This window comes from Chiroxiphia lanceolata, chromosome 27 (genome assembly GCF_009829145.1).
Source record: "Chiroxiphia lanceolata isolate bChiLan1 chromosome 27, bChiLan1.pri, whole genome shotgun sequence".
NCBI classification, from domain to species: domain Eukaryota; kingdom Metazoa; phylum Chordata; class Aves; order Passeriformes; family Pipridae; genus Chiroxiphia; species Chiroxiphia lanceolata.
Window position 1 is genome coordinate 2,488,449 of NC_045663.1, and position 16,022 is coordinate 2,504,470.

Sequence of the window (16,022 nt, forward strand, 5' to 3'; positions counted from 1 at the left end):
GAAAAGACTCATGGAATAAACAGCTCACGGGAGCATTTTCCCTGTTATCCATCTCTCAATCTCCTCCTGAAATTCTTATCCCACATTTTTGGATTCCTTATCCCACGTCGGATCCTGGCCAAGCCTTGCACCCCAAGCTGGATTATCCCTGTGCTTCCATGAGGTTGGAAAAGACTCATGGAATAAACAGCTCACGGGAGCATTTTCCCTGTTATCCATCTCTCAATCTCCTCCTGAAATTCCTATCCCACATTTTTGGATTCCTTATCCCACGTCGGATCCTGGCCAAGCCTTGCACCCCAAGCTGGGTTATCCCTGTGCTTCCATGAGGTTTGGAAAAGGCTCTTTCCAGGCCCCCTGAGAGCTGCTCCGCTGCCTCCAGAGGACACGTGTCCCGGGAAAACGTGTCCTGGGAAAACGTGTCCCGGGAAAACGTGTCTCCGGAGCGCTGGGAGCTTCCACCCCCTCACCATCTGACACAGGGATCCCTTCCCCCCCCCGGCAGCTCCACAGGAATCCCAGGATTTGCAGTGGGAAGGCCGGTCCACAGGGAGAAAAGGCTCCTTCCCTTCGCTCCTCCGAAGGCTTCCCGGTGACCCCGGGCTGTAACCTTATCCCATGGAACATTATCCCATGGAAACGGCCGGGAAGGAGCAAACAGGGATCTTTTCCAGGAGCCTCCTCCTCCTCCTCCTCCTGGGGTGACTCATCCCTATCCAGCAGATGGGCCTGGGGGGAATGAGGACAGTGGGAATTAAAGGAAAAGCCAGGGCATGGGATGCTCCCTCCCTGCCTCGGGAATTCTGTCCCGGCCTCGGCTGCGGTGGGACAATGTTCTGGGATTCTGGGATTGTGGGATTCCTCACAGCCCTTTGTGGGCAAAGCAGGGGAGGAGGAGGAGCAGCACTTGGAGCCCTTGGATCCCAACATCCTGTCCTGGACATTCCACTGCCCACCTGATGCTCCACTGCTTCGGGAATTCCTCCTGCTTTGGGAATTCCTCCTGCTTTGGGAATTCCTTCTGCTTTGGGAATTCCTCCTGCTTTGGGAATTCCTCCTGCCTTGGGAATTTCTCCTTTTCTTGGTTGAAATCCCGGTTGTGATCCCTCCCTGCTCATCCTGGGCCATCTCCAAGCTCGTTTTTCCAGGTTTCCATCCACGGGGAGAGCCTTGGAATGCTCTGGTTAAGAGGGATGGAGGGGGGGGAATTTGCATCCCGTTATCCCAACAGCCATTTGCATCCTGTTTTTTTCCTGAACCAAACAAGAATTCCCTCCCTGCCTCGGGAATTCTGCCTTTCCTTGGCTGCAGCAGGACAATGTTCTGGGATTCTGGGATTCTGGGATTCCTCACAGCTCTTTCTGGGCAAAGCAGAGGAGGAGGAGGAGCAGCACTTGGAGCTCTGGGATCCCAAAGTCCTGTCCTGGATGGGGGCTCCTGGACACTCCACTGCCTTGGGAATTCCTCCTGCCTTGGGAATTCCTCCTGCTTTGGGAATTCCTCCTTTCCTTGGTTGAAATCCTGGTTGTGATCCCTCCCTGCTCATCCTGGGCCATCTCCAAGCTCATTTTTCCAGCACAACCCTGCCCCTGGAGCAGACTCATCCCAAGGGTTTCCATCCACAGGGAGAGCCTTGGAATGCTCTGGTTAGAGGGATGGGGGGGGAATTTGCATCCCATTATCCCAACATAATGCATATCCCATTTGCATCCTGGTTTTTTCCTGAACCAAACAAGACACAGTTTCTATCCAGCTGGAAGGGAGGGGGAAAATCCTGGAATTGGCTCAAGGAAAAAGCAGCAGCTCCACGATTCCTCCTCCCCCACTTCCAGCGACCTCAGCAATCCCGAGGAAGTTCCCTGAACCCAGGGAAAACATGGAATATTTGCCTTGCCTCCAGACTTCCTTGCCCAGCCTCCCCACGTCCCATCCCTGTGAATCACAGCCTGGCTTTTCCAAAGCTTTTCCAAAGCTGCTGAGCCATCATTCCCGGGCGGCTCCACCCGGCCCTGGTGGATCCAGGGGGAGAAAAGCAGGAATTCCACAGCTCTGGAGCCTTGGAGCTGCTCCTCGGGCGGGATATCCAAGTGCAAAGAGCTCCAAGTGCCTCCCTGAGAACTCCAAGCCTGGATTTTTCCCGCTGCAAAGCTCTGGGAAGAGCATCCAGCAGTGCCAGCCCTGCCCAGGGAGGATCAGCCCACACGGGGCTGGGGTTTTTTCCAGGGGAAAAAGGGGAAAAGGAAGGGAAAAGACACCTGGATATCCCTGGGGAAAACACCAGGGATGCAAAAAAAGCAGGATTTGGGATTTCTGCTCCCAATGAAAAGCAGGAGAGAGGAAGAAACAGCTCCCTGGAGTGCACAGCTCCGAGTGGGATCAGCCAGAGGGAAGTCTGGGAGAGCAGGAACCTGGAGACTGTCCAAGGGCTGGGATGGACATGGAAAAACCTCTGGATCTGCAGGATGATGGGAGCGAGGCAAGGCTGCTCCTTGGGACACAGAGCTGCGGGATACAGGGAGATGGTGGGATGTGGAGAGAGGGTGGGGCAGGGAGAGAGGGTGGGATGTGGAGAACTGTGGGATATGGAGAAACGATGGGATATGGAGAATTGGTGGGATACAGAGAACTGTGGGACAGGGAGAAATGATGGGATATGCAGAAATGATGGGATACAGAGAACTGTGGGACATGGATGGGACACGGAGAGCTGTGGAACATGGAGAAATGATGGGATACAGAGAACTGTGGGAGAGGGAGAACTGTGGGATATGGAGAATTGGTGGGATACAGAGAACTATGGGACAGGGAGAAGTGATGGGATACAGAGAACTGTGGGACACAGAAATGTGGGACATGGAGAGCTGTGGAACATGGAGAAATGATGGGATACAGAGAGCTGTGGGACAGGGAGAATTGTGGGATACAGAGATCTGTGGGAGAGGGAGAAATGATGGGATACAGAGAACTGTGGGAGAGGGAGAATTGGTGGGACATGGAGAAGTGATGGGACATGGAGAGCTGTGGACATGGAGGAACGATGGGATACAGAGAACTGTGGGATATGGAGAATTGGTGTGACATGGAAAGCTGTGGGACATGGATGGGACATGGAAAGATGGTGGGATACAGAGAACTGCGGGACAGGGAGAGCTGTGGGACATGGAGAGTTGGTGGGAGACAGAGAACTGTGGGACATGGATGGGACATGGAGAAATGATGGGATACAGAGAACTGTGGACATGGAGAAACGATGGGACACAGAGAGTTTGTGGGACATGGAAAGCTGTGGGACATGGAGAGATGATGGGATATGGAGAGCTGGAGGGACATGGAGAAGTGATGGACATGGACAGTTAGTGGGACATGGAGAGCTGTGGGACGTGGACAGTTGTGGGATATGGAGAAATGATGGGACACAGAGAGTTTGTGGGACATGGAAAGCTGTGGGACATGGAGAGATGATGGGATACAGAGAGCTGTGGGACATGGAGAGTTGGAGGGACGTGGAGAAGTGATGGACATGGACAGTTAGTGGGACATGGAGAGCTGTGGGACATGGACAGCTGTGGGATATGGAGAAATGATGGGATACAGAGAGCTGTGGGACATGGAGAATTGATGGGACATGGAGAGATGGTGGGAGAGGGAGAAATGATGGGATACATAGAACTGTGGGAGAGGGAGAAATGATGGGATACAGAGAACTGTGGGGTACAGAGAGCTGTGGGACAGGGAGAGCTGTGGGACATGGATAGGACATGGAAAGCTGTGGGACAGGGAGAGCTGTGGGACATGGAGAAATGATGGGATACAGAGAACTGTGGAATATGGAGAATTGATGGGCCATGGAGAGATGGTGGGAGAGGGAGAAATGATGGGATACAGAGAACTGCGGGAGAGGGAGAACTGTGGGATACAGAGAACTGTGGGATACAGAGCTGTGGGACAGGGAGAGCTGTGGGACAGGGAGACCCTGAAACCCTCATTCCTGGCCACATTCCCTCCAGGATAGCAGAGGGATAACGAGCTCGGGAAGGGCCCAGCTGAGTCCCTGCAGCTCCAGAGCCATCAGGGGACACGGGATGAGCTCCAGCTCCAGCCAAGGGAAGGCAAAGCCCTGTTCCAGGCCGGGATGGACCCCCTGGACACGGAGAGCGCCGGCCAAGGAAAGGCTCCGGACGGAGCCGGCGCTGCCTCCGGGTACACAAACATCAAAGGGGGACACAGATCCTTGGGAACACTGTAAACAGCCCTTTTCCTGGTGGATTTGAATAGTAGGAAAAGCCCCCGGGGCTCTCAGGGCACGGTACAGCGCCCTGAGGGACGGGAGAGCGGGAATGAGCGATCCCGGCATCCCTAAGGATCAAACTGTGGGATCAAACTCCTGCCTCGGCTCCTCCACGGGGTCCTTCCCCACATCCAGGCCCTCCGGAACATTCCCAGCCCGTCCCAGATCCGGGTTTTCCACTCTGGAATGGTTTAGAGGGGGTCAAACCCCTCCCAGAGCTCCCTTCCCGCCCCGCAGGCTCGGAGGGAAAATGAAAGGGATTTTATAGGGAATGGAGGGGAATTTACGGGATTGGTTTGTGGGATTTAATGGGAATGGAGAGAAATTGATGGGATTCATTTGTGGGGTTTCTGGGAACGGAGAGAAATTTCTGGGATTTATAGGAATGGAGAGAAATTGATGGGAGTAATTTGTGGGATTTATAGGAATGGAGGGAAATTTCTGGGATTCATTTCCAGAATTTATGGAAAGAGAGAGAAATTTCTGGGATTAATTTCTGGAATTTCTGGAAACAGAGAGAAATTTCTGAGATTTATAGGAATGGAGAGAAATTTACGGGATTAATTTCTGGAATTTATGGGAATGGAGAGAAAATTCTGGGATTTATAGGAATGGAAGGAAATTTAAGGGATTAATTTGTGGGATTTATGAGAATGGAGAGAAATTTCTGGGATTTATAGGAATGGAGGGAAATTTCTGGGATTTATAGGAATGGAGAGAAATTGATGGGATTCATTTGTGGGGTTTATGGGAACGGAGAGAAATTTCTGGGATCAATTTCTGGAATTTCTGGAAACAGAAGAGAAATTTCTGGGATTTTTAGGAATGGAGAGAAATTTATGGGATCAATTTCTGGAATTTCTGGAAACAGAGAGAAATTTCTGGGATTTATAGGAATGGAGGAAATTTCTGGGATTAATTAATGGAATTTATGGAAACAGAGGAATTTCTGGGATTTATAGGAATGGAGAGAAATTTACGGGATTAATTTCTGGAATTTATGGGAATGGAGAGAAAATTCTGGGATTTATAGGAATGGAAGGAAATTTAAGGGATTAATTTGTGGGATTTATGAGAATGGAGAGAAATTTCTGGGATTTATAGGAATGGAGGGAAATTTCTGGGATTTATAGGAATGGAGAGAAATTGATGGGATTCATTTGTGGGGTTTATGGGAACGGAGAGAAATTTCTGGGATCAATTTCTGGAATTTCTGGAAACAGAAGAGAAATTTCTGGGATTTTTAGGAATGGAGAGAAATTTATGGGATCAATTTCTGGAATTTCTGGAAACAGAGAGAAATTTCTGGGATTTATAGGAATGAAGGAAATTTCTGGGATTAATTAATGGAATTTATGGAAACAGAGGAATTTCTGGGATTTATAGGAATGGAGAGAAATTTACGGGATTAATTTCTGGAATTTATGGGAATGGAGAGAAATTTTTGGGATTTATAGGAATGCAGGGAAACTTACGGGATTAATTTGTGGGATTTATGGGAACGGAGAGAAATTTCTGGGATTTATAGGAAGGGAGGAAATTTCTGGGATTAATTAATGGAATTTATGGAAACAGAGAAATTTCTGGGATTTATAGGAATGGAGGGAAATTTCTGGGATTAATTTCTGGGGGCATCCCAGAAATCCCGGGAGACGATGATCCGGGTGATGTGATCCCAGTCAGGCACAAAATCCCTGGATCTTTTGGCCTCTCCAACCCCATCAGGAGGAGCTTTAAGCGGGAGCAGAGCTCCGGCAACATCTGGCCCTGCGGATTTGGGCTCTTCCCAAATCACGTCAGCAGCAAATTCCCTGGTTGCTAAATCCAGGGAAAACCAAAAAAAAAAAAACCATCCTAAAAAAAAAAAAAACCCTCTGGCCGAACCAGCACCTCCTCATTCCAGGGATTTGCTTGGAGTTAGGAGAATTTCCTGCTTTTTTCCTGCTTTTTTCCTGCTTTTTTCCTGCCCTTTTCGTCCCCCAAAAGTGGCAAAATTCCCTTAAAATCGAGAGATTCCAAAGCGGATTCGATCCATAAATCATCCCTGATGGATAAAATCTGGCCCAAGGAGGAGGATCCAGGAATGAGGAAGAGTTTTCTCCACTAGGAAAAGCTTTAATCCTGCAAATTAATCCTGTCTCCAAGGCAGAATTCCAGCAGGGAGATGTTTAATTCCCTTTTTTTTTTTTGGGGAGCAGAAAAGCGATTTAATTAGTGGCAGCACCAGGAGTTTAATTAATATCCAGGTATTGGGAGATCCCAAAATTCCCAGGGGGTTTAAAGGGATTTTTTTTTTTTCTGTTAATAAGGGTTTGGTTCCAAGGATAAAAGGGGGATTTTCTGGGAAGGGTTTTCTGGGAAAGCAGGAACAGCCCAGACTCTCCTGATGGATCCTGCAGGCGCTCCCAGGAAATTCCAGCAGGAATCCAGGCTGGAATATCCACCAGCAACTGGTTTATCCCGGAATTTGAGCCAAATGGGGCCTTTTCCTGTCAACAGGAGCCTGTTCCTGAAATCCAAGGGATCGCTGAGTGAAGGGGGGGAGAGGAAAAGGAAATCCTAAAAAAAACTCACCTGAATTATCACTTTTATAACGCCAGAAATCCTTAAAAAAACTCCCTAAATTATCACTTTTATAATCCTAAAAATCCCTAAAAAAATACCTAAATTATCACTTTTATAACCCCAGAAATCCTTAAAAAAACCCACCTAAATTATCACTTTTATAATGCCAGAAATCCCTTTAAAAATATCTAAATGGTCACTCTTATAATCCCAGAAATCCTTAAAAAAACCACCAAAATTATCACTTTTATAATCCCAGAAATCCTCAAAAATACCTAAATGATCACTTTTATAATCCCAGAAATCCTCAAAAAATACCTAAATTATCGCTTTCATAATCTGAGAAATCCCTTAAAAAGCACCAAAATGATCATTTTTATAATCCTAAAAATCCCTAAAAAAATACCTAAATTATCACTTTTATAACCCCAGAAATCCTTAAAAAAAACCCCTAAATAATCACTTTTATAACCCCAGAAATCCTTAAAAAAACCCCCTAAATTATCACTTTTATAATGCCAGAAATCCCTAAAAAAAACCCCCTAAATTATAATTTTTATAACCCCAGAAATCCTTCAAAAAATCCCTAAATTATCACTTTTATAATCCTAAAAATCCCTAAGAAAATACCTAAATGATCACTTTTATAATCCCAGAAATCCTCAAAAAAACCACCTAAAGTATCACTTTTATTATCCCAGAATTCTTTAAAAAAGCCACGTAAATTATCACTTTTATTATCCCAGAAATCCTTAAAAAAACCACCAAAATTATCACTTTTATAATCCCAGAAATCCCTAAAAAACCCACCTAAATTATCATGTTTATAATCCTAAAAATCCTTAAAAAAAACCCCCTAAATCATCACTTTTATAACCCCAAAAATGCCTTAAAAAAAACATGGATCCTTCCCAGCTGCTCCAGCTCCAGGGAAAGGAAAAGCTGGGACACGGATCCGAGGGACAGGATCAACCTCCTGCCTCACATCCCAATTAAATCCATGGAATTAAGGCCAGGAAGGAGCCTCATGAAACACTCCCGGGGTCAAGGATGCATCCCGGAGTTTCCATGGGAATGAGTTCAGCTGGAATTGGCCAAAAGCCTCCCAGAAAACTTCGGGATTAGGGATTTGTTTTTTATTTCCAGGTTTTTTTAGCACTTCCACATCCCTGCTTGGGAAGCAGCTCCGGGAGGGACAAGGTGGATACAGCGGGATCAGGATGGATAGGGACGGTCACATCCCACTGGACACAAACTCCACGGCTGGAATTCCGTGTTTTACATCGGAATTCCCGCAGTTCTCAGGCGGGAGGAGCTGCTGCCCTCCTCCCTCCGTAGTTTTCCCACCTGGATGGGGCTGGAATTGTAGGGAGAGAAGGGAAAAGGGGGAAAGCCCTAAAGGGACGAATCAGCTTTTCCAGCCTGAGCTCATCCCTATCCCGCTGCTTCCCAGGGGGAAAATCCTGGCAGGGAGAAGGGGGAGGAAGGATTCCCTTCCACTGCAGCCACTTGGAACAGTCCATCCCTAACCTGTGGAATGACTTGGATAAATCCCTGATTTCAGGGAGATGTGGGCACCTGGTCCCTGAGTCACTTCCCGCATCCCAGATCCCTCCTGCATCCCAGATTATTCCAGCTGCAAACACCTTCCCTGTTGGAATGAGAAGAATATGGAGAGCTGGAGTTTTCCAGCTCTGTTTTCTGCCTTCCAGGAATTCCTGAGGGCTGGGAAAACCATCTTAAAAGTGGGGGGGGGGGGGGGAGAAAAGCCAATTTCCAGGAAAAGATGTGGAGAAATGAATCATTCCCTGGGATTCCAGACAGGCTGGAAAATCCTGGGAAAATGAAAGCTGCTCAGCTCTGCCAATGGGACAAGGGAGGGTGATGCCAAATCCTGCCAGGAAAAGGAGAGGGAATCCATGGGAAAACATCCTGGACATGGATCCAGGGGAGAAGGGATCCACCTGCCAGCCATGGAATCCTGGAATTGCTGAGCTTGGAAAAGACCTTAAGGATCATCAGCTTAAGGTCTGAGCCACGTTCCCAAGTGCCACATCCAGAGATTTCTTGGACACTTCCAGGGATTGGGAACTCCGCCCCTGCCCTGCACGGCTCGTCCCGGAGCTTCACACCCCTTTCCATGGAGAAATATTCCCGAATTTCCAAGCTAAACCTCCCCCTGGCACAGCTGGAGGCCGTTTCCTCTGGTTTCCTGGGAGCAGAGCCCGACTTCCCGCCGGATCCGACCTCCTTCCGAGGAGTTGGAGAGAGGGATAAAGTCTTCCCAGAGCCTCCTTTTCCCTATGGATCATCCATCAGCCCATTCCCAGTGCCAGCCAACTGTGCCAGGTGCCAGGTGAGGATGCTCCTGGCTGAATCCCACATTCCAGCCGATCCAGCTGTTCTCCAGCCCCGGGAGCAGGATAATAGGGAAGGATAAACTCGGGAGCTGCAGGACATTCCGGGTTAATATTAACTGTGGGACGTGGCAGGAGGTTCCCGGCTGGAATCAGCAGAATTCCTGGACTCCCCAGTCCAAATTCCAGAGTATAGGTGAGGATCTGGGAGCCAGCCACGTTCCATGGGAATTCCCGGCTCCTTGGGCGGCTCATCCTGCCTTTGGCACCAGCCACCAGCGGGGCGGGAAAGCCAAGGAGAGACCTGCTCCTGGATCTGCTCCCGGGATCTGCTCCTGGGATCCCCTCCTGCTCCTGGGACCTGTTCCTGGGATCTGCTCCTGCTCCTGGGATCTGTTCCTGGGATCCCCTCCTCCTCCTGGGATCCCCTCCTGCTCCTGGATCTGTTCCTGGGATCCCCTCCTGCTCCTGGATCTGCTCCTGGGATCTGCTCCTGGGATCTGCTCCTGGGATCCCCTCCTGCTCCTGGGATTTGCTCCTGCTCCTGGGATCTGCTCCTGCTCCTGGGATCCGCTCCTGGGATCTGTTCCTGCTCCTGGGATCCACTCCTGTTCCCGGGATATGCTCCCGGGATCTGCTCCTGGGACCCCCTCCTGCTCCTGGATCTGCTTCTGTTCCTGGGATCTGATCCTGGGATCCCCTCCTGCTCCTGGGATCTGCTCCTGGGATCCCCTCCTGCTCCTGGGATCTGATCCTGGGATCCCCTCCTGCTCCCGGGATCTGCTCCTGCTCCTGGGATCCCCTCCTGCTCCTGGGATTTGTTCCTGCTCCTGGGATCTGCTCCTGGGATCCCCTCCTGCTCCTGGGATCTGCTCCCACTCCTGGGATCTGCTCCCAGGATCTGCTCCTGCTCCTGGGATCCCTTCCTGCTCCTGGGATCTGTTCCTGCTCCTGGGATCTGTTCCTGGGATCTGATCCTGGGATCCCCTCCTGCTCCCGGGATCTGGTCCTGGGATCTGTTCCCACTCCTGGGATCTGCTCTCAGGATCTGCTCCTGCTCCCAGAATCTGCTCCTGGGATCCCCTCCTGCTCCCGGGATTTGCTCCTGCTCCTGGGATTTGCTCCTGCTCCTGGGATCCGCTCCTGGCATCTGCTCCTGGGACCCCCTCCTGCTCCTGGGATCTGTTCCTCGGATCTGTTCATGGGATCTGCTCCTGGTCCTGGGATTCCCTCCTGCTCCTGGGATCTGCTCCTGTTCATGGGATCTGCTCCTGGGATCTGCTCTTGGGATTGGCTCCTGCTCCTGGGATCTGCTCCCGGGATCTGCTCCCACTCTGGGATCTGCTCCCACTCCTGGGATCTGTTCCTGGGATCTGTTCCTGGGATCTGTTCCTGCTCCTGGGATCCCCTCCTGCTCCCAGGATCTGCTGCTGGGACCTGCTCCTGGGATCTGTTCCTGCTCCCAGGATCCCCTCCTGCTCCTCAGGCCCTGCCCTCAGGGGGTGCAAATTCCCTGGAATGGCTCCAAAGGAACCCGGGAGCCCAAAGCAGCTCCTCCAATTCCCGGGGTGCCAATTCCTCCTCTGGCACCTCTGGGGGGGGAAACCTCTCCCCTGGGAGGGTGGGGAGGGACTGGGATGGAATTCCCAGGGAAGCCATGGCTGTTCCATCCCTGGAAGTGTCCAAGGGCAGGTTGGAGAAGGGAAGGATCCAAGGAGACCTGAGAGCCCCTTCCAGGGCCTAAAGGGGCTCCAGGAGAACTGGAGAGGGAACTGGGACAAGGGGTGGAGGGACAGGACACAGGGAATGGCTTCAAAGTGAAAGAGGGGAAATTTAGATGGGATATTGGGAAGGAATTCCTGGCTGTGAGGGTGGGGAGGGACTGGGATGGAATTCCCAGAGAAGCTGTGGCTGCCCCATCCCTGGAAGTGTCCAAGGCCAGGATGGAGCACCCTGGGATGGTGGGAGGTGTCCCAGCCCATGGAGGGGATGGGATGGGATGGGATGGGATGGGATGGGATGGGATGGGATGGGATGGGATGGGATGGGATGGGATGGGATGGGATGGGATGAGCTTTACAGTCCTTCCAACCCAAACCATTCCAGGATCCACAGGGGCAGCACCCACAGAGCCCCAGGGATCCCACTATGGACACACGGCATTCCCTGGAATCCGTGGACCCCTATAGAGCCCTGAGAACCCCCTATGGAGCCCCCACAGACACCTATGGACCCCAAACACCCCCTAGAGACACCTATGGACCCCATAGACACCCACAGACCCCAAACCCCCCCTATGGACCCCAAACACCCCCCATAGACACTTATGGACCCCACAGATCCCTGTGGGATCCCCATATACCCCCACAGACACCTATGGACCCCAAACACCCCCACAGACACCAAACACACCTATAGACACCTATGGACCCTATAGGCCCCTGTGGGACCCCCATATACCCACTATAGACACCTATGGACCCCACAGACACCTGTGGGACCCTCATATACCCCCACAGACACCCATGGCCCCAAACACCTCCTATAGACCCCAAACACCCTCATAGACACCTATGGACCCCAAACACCCCCTATAGATACCTGTGGACCCCAAACACCCCCACAGACCCCAAACACCCCTACAGACACCTACAGACCCCAAACACCCCCTATAGATACCTATGGACCCCAAATACTGCCAGAGACCCCAAACACCCTACAGACACCTACAGACCCCAAACACCCCCTATAGACACCTATGGACCCCAAACACCCCCATGGACCCCAAACACCCCCACAGACACCTACAGACCCCAAACACCCCCACAGACAGCTACAGACCCCAAACACCCCCACAGACACCTACAGACCCCAAACACCCCCACAGACACCTACAGACCCCAAACACCCCCACAGACCCCCATGGACCCCACAGGCCCCTGTGAGACCCCCCTGTGCCCCCCCCCAGTGACCCCAAATCCCCCTTTTCCTCCTGTGCTGCTCCGGGATTGTCCCGCTGTCCCCGTTTATCCCGGACCCACCATTCCCTCGGGATTCCCCCCTCCTTCCCCCCCACCCTCCCGGAGCCAGCCCTGTCCCTCCCACCGGAGACCTGCGGGATTTGAGGATTTGAGGATTTTTCCATGGGTTTGTGCCAAACCCAGCCCGGGTGCAAACGAAGCTGTGGCTGCACCAGAAGGTCCCCGGGAATTCCTGGCTGGATAAACGCCGGGAGCAGCCAGGAAGGGAGGGAATTCCCACCCCTGCTCCCGCTGGTTTCTCCCCCTTCCTCAGCCTGGATTTGGGTTTTTTATTTTTTAGGGAATGTTTTGCTGGGAATGAGCACAACCTGCTCTGGGTGCCCTGGGAGCTGCTTCCCATTTACCACTTGGAATTTTGGGGTTTTCCAGGATTTTTTTGTGTTTTCCTGGGCTCTCTCCCCCACATGGGCTGGCAGGAATCCCATGGATGGGGCCCGGGATCCAAGCCCTGCTCCCTCTGGATCGGGAATGGGGAGCAGGAGGACGCCTGGATCCGATTTTCCCTCGGATTAAGGACAGATGTGGAAGGAAAGGGGAAGTTTTTTGGGAAAGATCTTCCACATGTTTGGGTTTGGCAGAGCCTGAGGGGGGTGAGGGAGCCAAGAAATCCTGAATCCTGCTCTGCTGGAGCCAAGGGCTGAGAGGGAGTGAGGGAATGGGGAGGAGGGGGGAAAAGGGGGAATGGAGAAAAGGGGGAAATGGAAAAAAGAGGGGGAAAAGGAAGGAGGGGGAAGGGAAGGAAGAGGGAAGGGAAAAAGGGGGAAAGGGAAAAGAAGGGAAGGGAAAAAGGGGGAGAAAAAGGGGAAAAGGGGGAGAAGGGAAAAAGAGGAAAGGGAAAAAAGGAGGAAGGAGAAAAGGGGGAGAAACTGGAAAAAGAGGGAAAAGGAAAAAAAGGGGAAAAGGGGGAAAAGGGAAAAAGAGGGGAAGGGAAAAAAGGAGGAAGGGGAAAAGGGGGAAAAATGGGAAAAAGGGGGAAAAGGGGTGAAAGGAGAAAAGGGGAAAAGGGAAAAAGGGGAAAAGGGGGAAAAGAGGAGAAAGGGAGGGAAGGAAAAAAGGAGGAACAGGGAAAAAGGGGGGAAGGGGAAAAGACAGAGAAGGGAAAAGGGGGGGAAAGGGAAAAAAGGAAACAGGGAAAAAGGGGGGGAAGGGAAAAAGGGAAACAGGGGAAAAGGGGGAAAAAGGGGAAAAAATGGGGGAAAAGAGGAAAAAGGAAAAAAAGAGGGGAAAAAAAGGAAAAAGGGAAAAGGAAAAAAAAAGGGAAAAGGGGGGGGGAAGGGGGAAAAAGGGATAAAACGGAAAAAAAGGGATAAAAAGGAAAAAAGGAAATAAAAGGGAAAAAAGGGAAAAAGGGGGAGAGAGGGAAAAGAGAGGAGGAAAAGGAAGGAGGAGAAGCCAAAAAATGGCCAGAGTGGAACCAGTGACTCCCATTTTCCACACAAAGCATCTCCAAAACATGGATACCTGTGTCCACTGCGGGGGGGAGGAAAATGCCTCTGGAATAACGTGCAATTCCTCCCAAAAAAATGCTTCCCTCGGGTGTTTTTAAGGGATTTCTGGAGGTTTGGGAACAGGCTGGTCCCGATTTCCCACCCCAATCCTCCCACCCCGAGTTCCCGGCACGACCTTTCCCTCTGGAAGTTGGGAAAACATCCCCCCCCCCCCCCGAAGGGTTTTGTGGGAAAGGGGAGGGAAATGACTCCAGGAATTCGTTGCTTTCCTTTGCCGTGGAAATCAAAGGGATTTGGGAAAATCCAGAGCCGGAGAGGAGGCGAGGAAGGAATGTCGGGAAGGGGGTTGGGATGAGTTAAAGGGTGGGAAGGTGGGGATGGAAAAGGCGGCTGGGGAGGGTTTGGGAATCCCGAGTCGTTCCCAAAATGCGGTAAAAACATCCCGAGTGTTAACGGGAAGCAGCGGGAAGGATAATTCCGATCCCAGGGATCGGGAATGGCCACGCGAGGGGGAGGGAGAAGGTGTTTGGGAAGCCCCGGGAGAGGCAGATTCCCACAGGGAATCACGGAATGGGTCGGAAGGGACCTTAAGGATGATCCAGGGACATCTTCCACTGGATCAGGTCGCTCCAAACCGGCCGGGAACACTTCCAGGGAACGGGGAATTCAGAGGGAAAAGCTCCAAGGAGAGAGGCACGAACTCCCTGTCACCGCCGGAGCCACCGAGAACGGGATCGATCCTGCAAATCCCACACCTGAGAGGCTCTTCCCGACATTCCCAGCCGCTTCCCGGCGCTCCAGGCTCCCCTTCCCAGCCCCAAATCCTGCCCTGCTCCAGCTGCTCTCCAGGAAGCCGGAGCTTCCCGGGGTTGAGCTGCAGCTGCTGCCCGGGGTTCCCGGGGTTAAAGAGCCCCAGCGGCCACTTCCAGGGCTTTCTCCTGAAATCCCGGCTGCGCATTCCCAAGGGGAATGCTGGATCCGGCCTCGGGCGTGCGGGACACGGAGTGATTTCGGGGGGGAAGGGGAAGGAGACACCACCCCCCCCCCCCATTGTGACCCCCCTGCGAGCCCCCCCCGGGGACCCTCCGGTCCCCAGGGCGCGAGTTTCCTGCCAGGATCCCTTCCATAAATAATCCAACCGGGAGAACGGGATCTCCGTCCTCCCGGCACTGCCATTCCCGAGACCCCCATCCCGAGTTCTCCATCCCGGGACCCCCAAACCTGGGATCTCCATCCCCGAGTTCTCCATTCCCGGGAACCCCATTCCCGGTAGTGCCGTTCCCGGGACCCCCATGCCCAGGATCTCCATCCCGGGATCCTCATTTTCCATAACCTCCCCATTCCCGGGATCCCACATTCCGGGACTTCCATTCCCATAACCCGCATTCCCATCATCTCCTATCCCGGGACCCGCATTCCCGGCACCTCCATCCCAGGACTCCCGGGCTGCCCCGCGGGATCCTCGCTCCGCTCAGAGCCCCCCCCAAGCCCCGGGATCACCGGGAAAACACCGGGAGCGGGGGGGTGGGGAGGGAACAGCTGGAGAACCGGACACCGGGACACCGGGAGGGGGTGACGGGGGGGGGGGAATCCGAGATCCCCGGGCGGCGGGTCCCGGACGCGGGGGTGGTGCGGGGGGTGCTGCCGGTGCCTCACCTGGCTCGCCTTGTAGAACTGCTTCTTCAGCCCCGCCACCGACATGGTGCCGGGAGCGCCGCCGGTGCGCGGCTCCCGGGGTGAGGGCGGCGGGGGGCGCGGGGTGAGGGCGGCGGGACCGTGTCCGTGGGGGCGGCGGGAGCCTGGGGAGCCGCGGGAGCCGCGGGATCCTCGGGAGCCTCGGCCCGTCCCGGCCCGTCCCGTCCCCGCCGCCGCTTCCGCCGCCGCCGCCCGGCCCCGCCACCACCGAGCGGCGCGGCCGGAGCGCCGCGCGCCGTCAGGGCGCCCCCTGCTGGCGCGGCGGACCCGCCGCAGCACGTTGCGACAGCGCGGCCGGCAGAGTTTGTCGCTTTGTCGCGACTCTGCCGCGGCCACGTGTTTCTTCCTGAGGGACCCCCCCCCTCCCGCGCGCCGCCCGTGGGGAGGGGAAGGCGAGCGCGACAAGGGGACAACCAAGCCGGGGCCACCCGCCGGGGAAGGGGATGGTGAGACCGCCGCGCCACTGCGAAGGACAACTACAACTCCCACAACCCCCCGCGGCGGCAAGTGCGCCTGCGCGCCGCGGCAACGGGGCGCTGATTGGCCGCTGGCGCTGCCGCCATTTCGCGCCTTGGCTCGGAGCCCTGAGTGGCGCGGCGGAGGCTCCGCCCACCCCGCCCGGTGCTGC

At 53.5% G+C, this 16,022-nt stretch overlaps 1 protein-coding gene across 1 annotated transcript in view; it reads right to left on the bottom strand.

The window, feature by feature from the left end:
- Positions 1-15,400, bottom strand: part of SH3GL1 (SH3 domain containing GRB2 like 1, endophilin A2) — a 28,059-nt gene extending 12,659 nt beyond the window's left edge. The window contains exon 1 of the mRNA XM_032711679.1: positions 15,253-15,400. Within this exon, the coding sequence (XP_032567570.1) occupies positions 15,253-15,400 (148 nt within the window). The remainder of the gene's footprint in view (positions 1-15,252) is intronic.
- Positions 15,401-16,022: the final 622 nt, after the last annotated feature.